Source organism: Chelmon rostratus, chromosome 20 (assembly GCF_017976325.1).
Source record: "Chelmon rostratus isolate fCheRos1 chromosome 20, fCheRos1.pri, whole genome shotgun sequence".
Classification (NCBI taxonomy): domain Eukaryota; kingdom Metazoa; phylum Chordata; class Actinopteri; order Chaetodontiformes; family Chaetodontidae; genus Chelmon; species Chelmon rostratus.
In genome coordinates, this window is record NC_055677.1 from 7,057,982 (window position 1) to 7,070,483 (window position 12,502).

The 12,502-nt window shown below is 39.6% G+C and overlaps 2 protein-coding genes across 2 annotated transcripts; both read right to left on the reverse strand.

The window, feature by feature from the left end:
- Positions 1 to 2,464: 2,464 nt before the first annotated feature.
- LOC121624077 (mannose-specific lectin-like) lies at positions 2,465 to 3,387 on the reverse strand. The gene is made up of 3 exons (XM_041961679.1): positions 3,326 to 3,387; positions 2,960 to 3,053; positions 2,465 to 2,812 (listed from the first exon to the last, which is right to left on the reverse strand). The coding sequence occupies exons 2-3, from the start codon at positions 3,047 to 3,049 to the stop codon at positions 2,552 to 2,554; spliced, it is 351 nt and encodes a 116-aa protein (XP_041817613.1). The 5' UTR covers positions 3,050 to 3,053; positions 3,326 to 3,387; the 3' UTR covers positions 2,465 to 2,551.
- A 3,920-nt stretch (positions 3,388 to 7,307) lies between these two features.
- On the reverse strand, positions 7,308 to 8,224 carry LOC121624066 (mannose-specific lectin-like). Its single transcript, XM_041961666.1, has 3 exons — positions 8,169 to 8,224; positions 7,801 to 7,894; positions 7,308 to 7,653 (listed from the first exon to the last, which is right to left on the reverse strand). The coding sequence occupies exons 2-3, from the start codon at positions 7,888 to 7,890 to the stop codon at positions 7,393 to 7,395; spliced, it is 351 nt and encodes a 116-aa protein (XP_041817600.1). The 5' UTR covers positions 7,891 to 7,894; positions 8,169 to 8,224; the 3' UTR covers positions 7,308 to 7,392.
- Between the last annotated feature and the right edge of the window lie 4,278 nt (positions 8,225 to 12,502).

Sequence of the window (12,502 nt, forward strand, 5' to 3'; positions counted from 1 at the left end):
TTCATGCTTTCTGCATGATGTTCGGAATCCATTGAGTTATTGTAGATTATCTCACAGCATATCAAATCTTTTACTGCTGGAACAGTGAGTAGCCTACACTGCAGAGGCTGGGAAAACATTTCCACTGTGCATGTCTGTCTCTTGCAGAAAAATGTGCATGTGCTGCAGATACAGTGAGGAAATTGCACATCATGGAAATTTTACTGGAAATTAAAAATGTGGGATTTTTAGGCTCATTTCATTGTATGAAAATATGACAGAAGTAAAACAAAGCTGAGCTGGATGGACAGTTAACAGGTTTGAGGTTACACACATGCACATTTTTGGGGGGACTGTCCCAAATTGAAGTCATACTTAGAAGAGATTCATATAGAAATATTTGCCATTTTGAACACTGATTTACCCCTAGACCCAAAACAAACATGTTTTCAATCTGACGGGCTCCTTAGTTTACATTATCACTGAGATAAGGTGCTGGTTTCACAGCATTTTTTGGCAATACTTGTTCTACTTGTTCTGCTTGCAACCTCTCCTTTTTATTCTGCTGCTGTAGCAGGTGAATTTCCCCAGCACTGGATCAATAAAATCTTATCTTATCTTATTACTCATTTGTGGATTTAGCCAAAATGTTCATTTTGAGGTATCCTATATGTATGTATGTATATATTCATTTATTGGAAACTCCTCTCTATGTGGATGCACATGAGGAAATAATTCCTAATTTTTATTTGTTTGTCAAACTGTGAATAGATCCTTTTTTTCTGACAAAGCTGTTGTGTATAATTCAAATGTGCATAAGAGGCTCAACCAGATTCATAGATGAAAGCCCTCGTGGTGTGGTCCACAGTCTACAAGTGACATTTCCCTTGCAGCAAAAAGTATAGAAGTATAGGCAAGCAAATGTCAATCACTTTATTATGAGGGCTGGGTCTGGACTCCTGTATGGGAGTACCAGGACCACAAGCGCTAAAAAGAACAGCAAATACTGGACTTGAATTCGCCAGATGGTCAGAAACTCGACCGAGTAAATGCTAATGTTGCTTCGTGTCTGCTGGATACAAATAAGCAACTGTTTGCTAACACGTTTGCCATATCAGCACTTTGTTTAGCTTGCTTCAGTTGCTCAAAGATCAGTCATTGCAACCTGAACAGTCTGAAGGCCACTGCCACATATTCTTGTTTTCTGTGGATCCATTTATTCCTGCTCCACATTTCCTCCAAAGGCACAACTGACCTTAGAGTCTTGAATGTTCACCATCCGCTGGGCTCATCTGCAAAATGCTTTGATGACACAAAACGTCTGTCATGCAAATGCATGCGTGTCATTTTCTCCTTTTAGTGCGTGCTGTTTGTTACTCTCTGACTGTGTCTATGGGTGTGTTTGTTTCAATCAAGGTGTGGCGACCTAGCTTCCTCCTCTCACATACTGACCTGCACACCTGCTGCCACTCATCAGCTACACCTGAAGCCTGCAGTACAGCCTGATGGAGAGCTTTACTGTCACTGCCCCCTTGGCGGTGAACTCAACATATTTTAAAGATTAGTCACAGATCCCTCACATTTGTTTTCCTCACGGCAGAAGTGGAAGAAAGCAGGACAGGACACGAGCGCTAATCCAGTCAAGAAAAGTCTAGTAGATGTTTTCTCTCTGGTTCCAGGTCGTTGCTACAAACTGTGCAATCTATCAAGTCAGTCAAAACAAACAGTGTGAAGAGGCGGCTAAGGTTTTGGATGCACTGTAGATCTGAATACTTCTTGTGATGTGATATGCACCAAAAGGGAAGACATCTTTTGAAACAGGTTCTCAACACAGGTTTGATTTCTGTAATGGAACTTAGCGGAACGTCTATTTGGAAACATCACACTACATGCACACTTTTTTCAGTAACTTGGTAACTCTTTTTCAGATTAACATCACAGTATTTCATTATTTGCTAGCATATTATAGAAACAGTTGCCTTGCGGTATACAGTAATTGCATGCTTTGCAGCTTTTGATAAATGTATTTATATATACACCTCTTTTTTTAACCTTTTTGTGTGTCTATAATTGCTTGTTCTGTTTTTTGTCCTTGTTTTAGCTGTTTGTCTATTTCTATCTCCATTTCTGTGTGTAACATGTTTATGCTCATGCTATAACATAGTATAGCTCTGACAGGGCTCATTTTGCCACTCCCACCACTGAGAGGCAGTACCAGTCTGCTCCACTGAATGATAATGAGAGCCATTAGATGAAACATTTATTTTCATGTTGTTGTTTGTGTCATTTTTTGGCAGGTTTGTGTGTTTTACTACAATGTTGAAGTTTTGACTATAATGCAGCTCACATTTCTGCTCAATCGTGCGGCGTATTATTTAATATGTTAATCATTCACTCTGTTGTATGTGAAGGGTTGAGCTGAGAGGCAGAGACGCACTTTAGCCTAATCAAAGGTCACTACAAAGTGAAGGAAAAAACTCATTCATGCATTGTTAGAATTTTCTTTTATTTGATTCCAGTTGACAGCCAAAAATAACTTTCATGTGCAATAAATTTCAAAAGCATCATTTCATTACTTCATGCCTTTGGAGCTAGAAGAGCTCCAAATCTCATCACACTCCCTGTCCACCGACAGTTTGCCGTCATCGGTCAGGTAAAGGCGGCACATGTTGCAGCTGGATTTGGCGGAGTTAGTATGCCACCTGGGTTCATCAGATTTGTTGTACATGACCAGGTTGCAGTCAGCCTGCATGCACAAACGGGCAGCGTCTGATCCGGCAGTGTCTGAAGCCCACACAGGCTTCCAGCCATAGATGACAAAGTTACCGTCTTCCTGCAGGCAGGAAAAAAAAACGTTTGGCTGGTGTCAGAATGTGCACTCCTTAGCAATTATTCTCTCACTTTTGCTTTAACTTTTACACAGACCAGAAAAAGTACACACCATGCATCCAGATGAGTGTCTGAAAAGCGAGTTACTCACCTGGAAAACAGCCTTCCACTGCCCGTTGTTGGACAGCAGAAAGTCTCCCTTGCGGAGCTCATCATTTTTGGACAAGAAGTTCCTGCTCATGATTCTGCAACAAAAAGAAAGCCTGTATTGCATCCATCTAAAACACTGAAAACTCTTTTTGCATTAGTTTGTACCCATTATAAGCAATATAATTATATTAGTGAATTTCTCCATTGTGAGATTAATAAAGTCGTATCTTATCTTATCTTATTATTTCATGCCAACAACAAAGATTTAACACTAAACTGCAGTGACTCATTCATGCATTAAACTAATCTTGCACAGTAATGTATGAATCTAATCATCAGTATAATTAAGTAAATATGAAGTACTTACAGGCTTGAATGATCCACCTCAGACAGACTGCAAAAGGAGTGAAGTGCAAGGCGTTAATTCACTCCATTTTTATATACCTAAGATGTGGGAGGAGAGAGAAGGGGGTGGGGGGTGAGGAGTACAATTCCCCTCTTTTTCTCATGAGAACTAAACATTCCAGATAGTGGAGAGTCTGCTTAGACTTGGCTTTAGGGCATTCGATCGTTAACAACTGGACCTCGTCAGTCTGCTTAAACTTGTTTGAATACCCCAAAACATCATACTATGCATTCATGGTTTTAGACTTTGATGATGTCTGAGGGCTGTCGATGATGGACGTGAAAGAGGAACACATATGCCAAAATATTTTTACATTTTTACAATGACACCTTAATTAGCTACCAGTACTGAGGATAACGTGTGAGAAAGTGCTTTACTGGTATTCTTTATCATCATTTTCAGCATCAGAAAGCCTCTAATAAAAACATGTGTTTAAGTACACTAATTGAGTAAATGTACTTAGTCACATTACACCACTGCTAGGCGACATCAAATGAACTGCTGCTCGCTCACAGTTTTGGCACACGGTGTGACAACCTGCTCTTAATATTTCACCACTGTGGAAGATTCCCTGTTGAGACTTCTCTGATCCTTGAAGACTTTTTCAAATTCCCTATTTAAACTTACATCAGTGTGTAAAGCTGCATTTTTAGCAGCAGATCTGACACAAATGACTGATGATCATGTTTGGTTTTGACAGCTTTATCTCTCCATACCAGGAAAGCTAATCGCATATATGCCTCAATGATAAGACCATATAATAAAAGAAACTCAACCATCCAAAGTTATTCCAGCTGTGTTGGAATAACTTTGCATATTTTTGCAGCTCATCTTTGGGCAACTTATCATGTTTTCTTATTTAGCACAGTGCAATAATTTCAAAGACTGATGCACATTTTTTAAGCCAGAGGGACATCATCTGTTTACACAAAATATAAAGCAGAGGTCAATTCTTCAGTGTGGATGAATCTAAGATGCGAAGAGACAATAACAGAATTTAGATAACATGTTCTGTACAATATGGAGAACAACAACACTGATGTTGGCATTTAAACCAGACATTTTAAACACATTTTGAATATCTCCAATCAGTGACTCTGCACGGAGGACATCATAATTTAATGATTAAAGTATATTTTACACTTTTTTTAATATGCAGCTGTTCCATGCAACCACAGAGGAGTAGATGTTCGCAAGCTGAGCGTTATTGGAGCATAAGCACCAGAAGGATTAGTGTGACATCTTGTGGTGCTGTGCTGCAGTTGCAACCACTTCTTTCATTTCAAAGAACTCAACTTCCTCTTGGTGCCGCACTTAGATTACCTGCTGAGAGATGAACTTTGTGGGTGATCAACAAATACCATCTAATCTATCCTGTAGTCATAGAAACACCATCTTTAAAAGCATGAAGGGAAATTCATGCTTTCTGCATGATGTTCGGAATCCATTGAGTTATTGTAGATTATCTCACAGCATATCAAATCTTTTACTGCTGGAACAGTGAGTAGCCTACACTGCAGAGGCTGGGAAAACATTTCCACTGTGCATGTCTGTCTCTTGCAGAAAAATGTGCATGTGCTGCAGATACAGTGAGGAAATTGCACATCATGGAAATTTTACTGGAAATTAAAAATGTGGGATTTTTAGGCTCATTTCATTGTATGAAAATATGACAGAAGTAAAACAAAGCTGAGCTGGATGGACAGTTAACAGGTTTGAGGTTACACACATGCACATTTTTGGGGGGACTGTCCCAAATTGAAGTCATACTTAGAAGAGATTCATATAGAAATATTTGCCATTTTGAACACTGATTTACCCCTAGACCCAAAACAAACATGTTTTCAATCTGACGGGCTCCTTAGTTTACATTATCACTGAGATAAGGTGCTGGTTTCACAGCATTTTTTGGCAATACTTGTTCTACTTGTTCTGCTTGCAACCTCTCCTTTTTATTCTGCTGCTGTAGCAGGTGAATTTCCCCAGCACTGGATCAATAAAATCTTATCTTATCTTATTACTCATTTGTGGATTTAGCCAAAATGTTCATTTTGAGTTATCCTATATGTATGTATGTATATATTTAGTTATTGGAAACTCCTCTCTATGTGGATGCACATGAGGAAATAATTCCTAATTTTTATTTGTTTGTCGAACTGTGAATAGATCCTTTTTTTCTGACAAAGCTGTTGTGTATAATTCAAATGTGCATAAGAGGCTCAACCAGATTCATAGATGAAAGCCCTCGTGGTGTGGTCCACAGTCTACAAGTGACATTTCCCTTGCAGCAAAAAGTATAGAAGTATAGGCAAGCAAATGTCAATCACTTTATTATGAGGGCTGGGTCTGGACTCCTGTATGGGAGTACCAGGACCACAAGCGCTAAAAAGAACAGCAAATACTGGACTTGAATTCGCCAGATGGTCAGAAACTCGACCGAGTAAATGCTAATGTTGCTTCGTGTCTGCTGGATACAAATAAGCAACTGTTTGCTAACAAGTTTGCCATATCAGCACTTTGTTTAGCTTGCTTCAGTTGCTCAAAGATCAGTCATTGCAACCTGAACGGTCTGAAGGCCACTGCCACATATTCTTGTTTTCTGTGGATCCATTTATTCCTGCTCCACATTTCCTCCAAAGGCACAACTGACCTTAGAGTCTTGAATGTTCACCATCCGCTGGGCTCATCTGCAAAATGCTTTGATGACACAAAACGTCTGTCATGCAAATGCATGCGTGTCATTTTCTCCTTTTAGTGCGTGCTGTTTGTTACTCTCTGACTGTGTCTATGGGTGTGTTTGTTTCAATCAAGGTGTGGCGACCTAGCTTCCTCCTCTCACATACTGACCTGCACACCTGCTGCCACTCATCAGCTACACCTGAAGCCTGCAGTACAGCCTGATGGAGAGTGCAGAGTCAATCATGTGAAATGCAGTGTAGGACAACAATAACAAGTATGCACACAACACACTGCTTTACTGTCACTGCCCCCTTGGCGGTGAACTCAACATATTTTAAAGATTAGTCACAGATCCCTCACATTTGTTTTCCTCACGGCAGAAGTGGAAGAAAGCAGGACAGGACACGAGCGCTAATCCAGTCAAGAAAAGTCTAGTAGATGTTTTCTCTCTGGTTCCAGGTCGTTGCTACAAACTGTGCAATCTATCAAGTCAGTCAAAACAAACAGTGTGAAGAGGCGGCTAAGGTTTTGGATGCACTGTAGATCTGAATACTTCTTGTGATGTGATATGCACCAAAAGGGAAGACATCTTTTGAAACAGGTTCTCAACACAGGTTTGATTTCTGTAATGGAACTTAGCGGAACGTCTATTTGGAAACATCACACTACATGCACACTTTTTTCAGTAACTTGGTAACTCTTTTTCAGATTAACATCACAGTATTTCATTATTTGCTAGCATATTATAGAAACAGTTGCCTTGCAGTATACAGTAATTGCATGCTTTGCAGCTTTTGATAAATGTATTTATATATACACCTCTTTTTTTTTAACCTTTTTGTGTGTCTATAATTGCTTGTTCTGTTTTTTGTCCTTGTTTTAGCTGTTTGTCTATTTCTATCTCCATTTCTGTGTGTAACATGTTTATGCATCAGTATGGCTCAGGCTATAACATAGTATAGCTCTGACAGGGCTCATTTTGCCACTCCCACCACTGAGAGGCAGTACCAGTCTGCTCCACTGAATGATAATGAGAGCCATCAGATGAAACATTTATTTTCATGTTGTTGTTCGTGTTATTTTTTTGGCAGGTTTGTGTGTTTTACGACAATGTTGAAGTTTTGACTATAATGCAGCTCACATTTCTGCTCAGTTGCATGCTTTAGTTGTTTTGAGTTCATCAAATCGTGCGGCGTATTATTTCATATCAAATCATAATAATAATCAAAGGTCACTACAAAGTGAAGGAAAAAACTCATTCATGCATTGTTAGAATTTTCTTTTATTTGATTCCAATTGACAGCCAAAAATAACTTTCATGTGCAATAAATTTCAAAAGCATCATTTCATTACTTCATGCCTTTGGAGCTAGAAGAGCTCCAAATCTCATCACACTCCCTGTCCACCAACAGTTTGCCGTCATCGGTCAGGTAAAGGCGGCACATGTTGCAGTTGGATTTGGCGGAGTTAGTATGCCACCTGGGTTCATCAGATTTGTTGTACATGACCAGGTTGCAGTCAGCCTGCATGCACAAACGGGCAGCGTCTGATCCGGCAGTGTCTGAAGTCCACACAGGCTTCCAGCCATAGATGACAAAGTTACCGTCTTCCTGCAGGCAGGAAAAAAAAACGTTTGGCTGGTGTCAGAATGTGCACTCCTCAACAATTATTCTCTCACTTTTGCTTTAACTTTTACACAGACCAGAAAAAGTACACACCATGCATCTGGATGAGTGTCTGAAAAGCGAGTTACTCACCTGGAAAACAGCCTTCCACTGCCCGTTGTTGGACAGCAGAAAGTCTCCCTTGCGGAGCTCATCATTTTTGGACAAGAAGTTCCTGCTCATGATTCTGCAACAAAAAGAAAGCCTGTATTGCATCCATCTAAAACACTGAAAACTCTTTTTGCATTAGTTTGTACCCACAATAAGCAATATTTTTATATTATTGAATTTCTCCATTGTGAGAGTCTTATATTATTTTATTTTATCTTATCTTATTATTTCATGCTAACAACAAAGATTTAACACTAAACTGCAGTGACTCATTCGTGCATTAAACTAATCTTGCACAGTAATGTATGAATCTAATCATCAGTATAATTAAGTAAATATGAAGTACTTACAGGCTTGAATGGTCCACCTCAGACAGACTGCAAAAGGAGTGAAGTGCAAGGCGTTAATTCACTCCATTTTTATATACCTAAGATGTGGGAGGAGAGAGAAGGGGGTGGGGGGTGAGGAGTACAATCCCCCTCTTTTTCTCATGAGAACTAAACATTCCAGATAGTGGAGAGTCTGCTTATACTTGGCTTTAGGGCATTCGATCGTTCACAACTGGACCTCGTCAGTCTGCTTAAACTTGTTTGAATACCCCAAAACATCATACTATGCATTCGTGGTTTTAGACTTTAATGATGTCTGAGGGCTGTCGATGATGGACGTGAAAGAGGAACACATATGCCAAATATTTTTACATGAAAATCAGTGATTGACACCTTAATTAGCTACCAGTACTGAGGATAACATGTGTGAGAAAGTGCTTTACTGGTATTCTTTATCATCATTTTCAGCATTGCAGCGAACGGATGAACATGCACGAGCTGATAATAAAGCTGCAATAATTAAACTGGCTACGTGAGAGAGGATATAGCGTGGCATCAATGAAAGTCTTTCACTCAGGTTACCAAACATATTGAAATCTGAGAAAGCTATGCAATTTGGTTACCCTGACCATACCATTTTATCCAATCAGATACCAGCCATTCAGGGAGAGGCGTGATTATGTAACAGGCAGCTTTGTTTCTTACATAAAGGGCCCTCAGTGACTCTCTTCACTTCCCTCACTCTGTACATTGTGTTACGTACAAGATGTACAATGTCACTTCCAAGTTTCTGTGGAGAAAGCACACAACAGACTATACATTCAGACTTCTATAGGCTGTGCAGTTCCTAAAATAATTTGCAGTGGTCAAAGAACTATTCAGATTCATCCTATACTTTAGTAAATGTAGCAATACTATGATCTGCTATATGTACTCCATTACAAGTGCCATACTACTTAAGTAAAGGTACAAAATGATCATCAGGACGTACTTAATGTATCAAAAGTAAAAATACTCATTGTGCAGGGTGGCCCATTTCAGAATAATGTATGTAATACTATTGGATTATAATTATTGTTGCATTAATATGTGCATTATTCTAATGTTGCTGCTGGTAAAGGTGGGGCTAGTTTTAATTACTTGCATACTGCTGAGTAGCTGGTGTATGTCCCCACAGGATCAATTTTTATCTCATTTTAACCTATAAAATACACCATAATCTATTTATTGACTATATTTTGTATTAATCATTTGAGTTATCTGAGTAACTAGTAACTAAAGTCATTAAAACTGTCTCCTGTCAATGTCATTCTGTTAACAAAATCGAAGCAGCTTTGCTTGACAAACCCAAAATGCAGTAAATACACTCAGTGGTCACTTTATTAGGTGCATCTGTACAGCGTAATCCAGTACCACAGCTGTGTGGTAACATCTGAGCTCATAATGTTCAGTTTTTGGAGGCTTTGCTGCAAAGTTGTAAATTAGGCTAAATGTTTTAGCATGAGGTAGGAGGTAATAGTTAGTGGTGGTATCGTATTGGACTGATATACTGAGAGCTGTTTTTGATAGGCTGCTCCTCTCATGTATATAAAGGGAAGGAAAACAACCTTTAGCTACTGTGTGGCCTCAATAATTAACATTTAATCGAATTCACACATTTCCAACCATGTCAACAACTAAAGATTGAGAGCTAGCCGAGGAGTAGCCACTGCTAGCCCTAGCTAATGCTAACTTTTTCTTTTTTTTTTAACCTCAGCTTTTTTTGTAGTGAAAAAACATCAAATTTCTTGAACAGACATCTTGGTAGCTTGTTAATTCACATAAATAAAGGGGCAGTCATCAAATTCAATGATGACGGAGATAAAAAAAAATCAGCTAAATTATTTTGCCTAAGCGCTAACTAGCCTAGCTAGTTAGCTAGTAACTGCTGTCTCAGTCTTTTTGTGGAATTCGTGTGATTTGATGTGGTTAAATCCTAATAGGTAGGTTTAATCAATAATATATGAAGGTGATAGCTTCTGTTTTTAATCTTAATGTTAAAGGTGAACACTAACTATAGCAGTGAAAGAAATGAAGTGGACTACATGTATGAAAAAGATACTGCTTACACACAGTCATGGCGACATTGAAGTGCCTTAACAGAGGCATGTGTGTGTGTTATATTTCTCACATTTTTACGCTCAATAGTTGGACAAGATTCAGGAGGATGCCATTTAAAATCAGCAATAAAAACTGAATGAAACTCTCCCTGGGCTTGACTGGAGCAGCAGGGGCTTGTTCAGTTGTCAGCATAATGTTGTAAAGGAGCCACATGTTGACACAGCTGACTTTGTAGTGACAATTAGCTCACAGGCAAATTTCTCATGTCAAACTGCCAAACATTCAGAGACTTTGAGTGAAAGAGAATGTTAGTCATGCTATCATTAAAGTGATAACTGTAATCTTCTCCAGTTTCTTGTCTTCTGTGTGTTTGTGTGATGCTGAGGAGTTTGTCACCACGCCCCCATACTCCATGCAGAAAGGCTGTGTTTAGGGAGGGTGAGTGGGGTTGTAGGGGGCGGACATGCACAATAGGTCATTTAGCCAATAAGGAGTCTGGATCTCTGAAGTCTTGCACACGACACAGATAAACGGTAACACATTTTCTTTTTCAGTGTTTTTTTTATTACATCTGGAATACGGTGACTTTATGAGCAAAGAAGGAGCTGATTTCTTGTGGCAGAGACACACTTAAAGGTCGAACTAGCGGCATTTGATGAGAGCATGATTGTGGACAAACATAGCAAACAGACACTTTGAATTTGGAGATTTGCAAATTTGGCGTCTGGATGAGAAATCTTGTGGAAGTGACAATGACAGAAGGCATGTCAAAGTTATCTCCCTCCAGTGAAATAAGCATGCAACAGAACTGCAGAAATTTAGCTACATGTTGTGCAGAAAGTCATTCTTATTCATTTTTGGCCAGTAGACACAGCCAGCAGTGTCGGAGCTCCACTGTTGTAACTCATTTTTCTGCAGTGCTCCGTCCTGGTTGTCTTCATTTCCTGAAACAAGAGAGGAAGCACATTAAGACGTCTGCTCAGACACCATTTGTATGTAGTAAGCAACACATAGACCTCACCAGTTTTCCCCTGAAGTTTATTTTTTCCCCCACCGATGCTTTTAAAACACAGCCGACACAAAGCAAGGTTCAGACAAATGTGCAATGCAAAATTGCACATTTATACTGCAGGTGCTTCCTTGCCAAAACTTGGTGCCTACATTACCCACGCAATTTGACCATTTGGGTGGGAATTCGGGTATGTAAAGGTAGTATTGGCTAATCTAGCCTTGAGCTGCTGATGAAGAGAGGGCTATATCCCTTCTTTCTAACTCCACACCTTGTCTTTATATTCATATTGTTCACATATGCAGTATCGCACTCCCCAAAACATGTGGATGGACTTTAATGTGTACTTAATCATTGGGTCACAGATAACAAGTAATAACGGTACCTCTGTGAGTCTTGGTTTCTGGATACAGTGAATGTACGGCCTGGGGCTCAATTCTAACTGGTCATCTGCTGTTTTGTAGCAAGCTGCGCAGTCCATCAGTGGCTGTGGAGGAATTGAAAGCACAAAAATGCATGAGGATGCTGTTGGTGTGTTGAATATTGGACCTGGATTTGGGATGAATGCTTCTCCTTTTGAAATCTACTCACTCTGTCATTCCTGAAGGGGCATCTCTGGGGGTCTAACTCAGTTGCTCCTTTGGCGCACCTGGTGGGTTTCAGGTAAAAGTGGTGGAAGATGTAGCTCACCCTGAATCCAGACTGCAACACAGCAGAGGGGGCCTTTTAACATAAGCTACAAAGCAGCAAAGCAAAGCCTGGGAACCTTCTTTTTAGTCATTTTCACATAATGTACGTAAAAGTAGCAATGCTACAGTGTAAACATGCTATGTTACAACTAAAAGCCTTGCATTAAAAGTAAATACAAAGGTATTAGCATCAAAATGTACTTAGAATACCAAAAGTAAAAGTGCTCATTATACAGAATGGCCCATCTCTGAATTATACATATCATATTTCTAGATTATAGTGAGGCATTTATGTGTGCATTGTGTGTTATATTCCACCCCTGCACAAAGGCTGCAATCAGGAGACTTTGATGCTCTGTAAAAGTATCACTTGACTTCCTGCTTGGTGCCTTGGGGCACTGGCTGAATCAACTGATGCCGTTGTTGTTCATGGAAGGACAGTATCGGAAAGTCAAGCGGTCCCCAAAGCACAGCTGAGCCCTTTGGCCTTATTTCATGTGCCTCATCAAATGCACATTTCCTGTTTTCTGCACTTGAACTTGATTTTACACAAATGT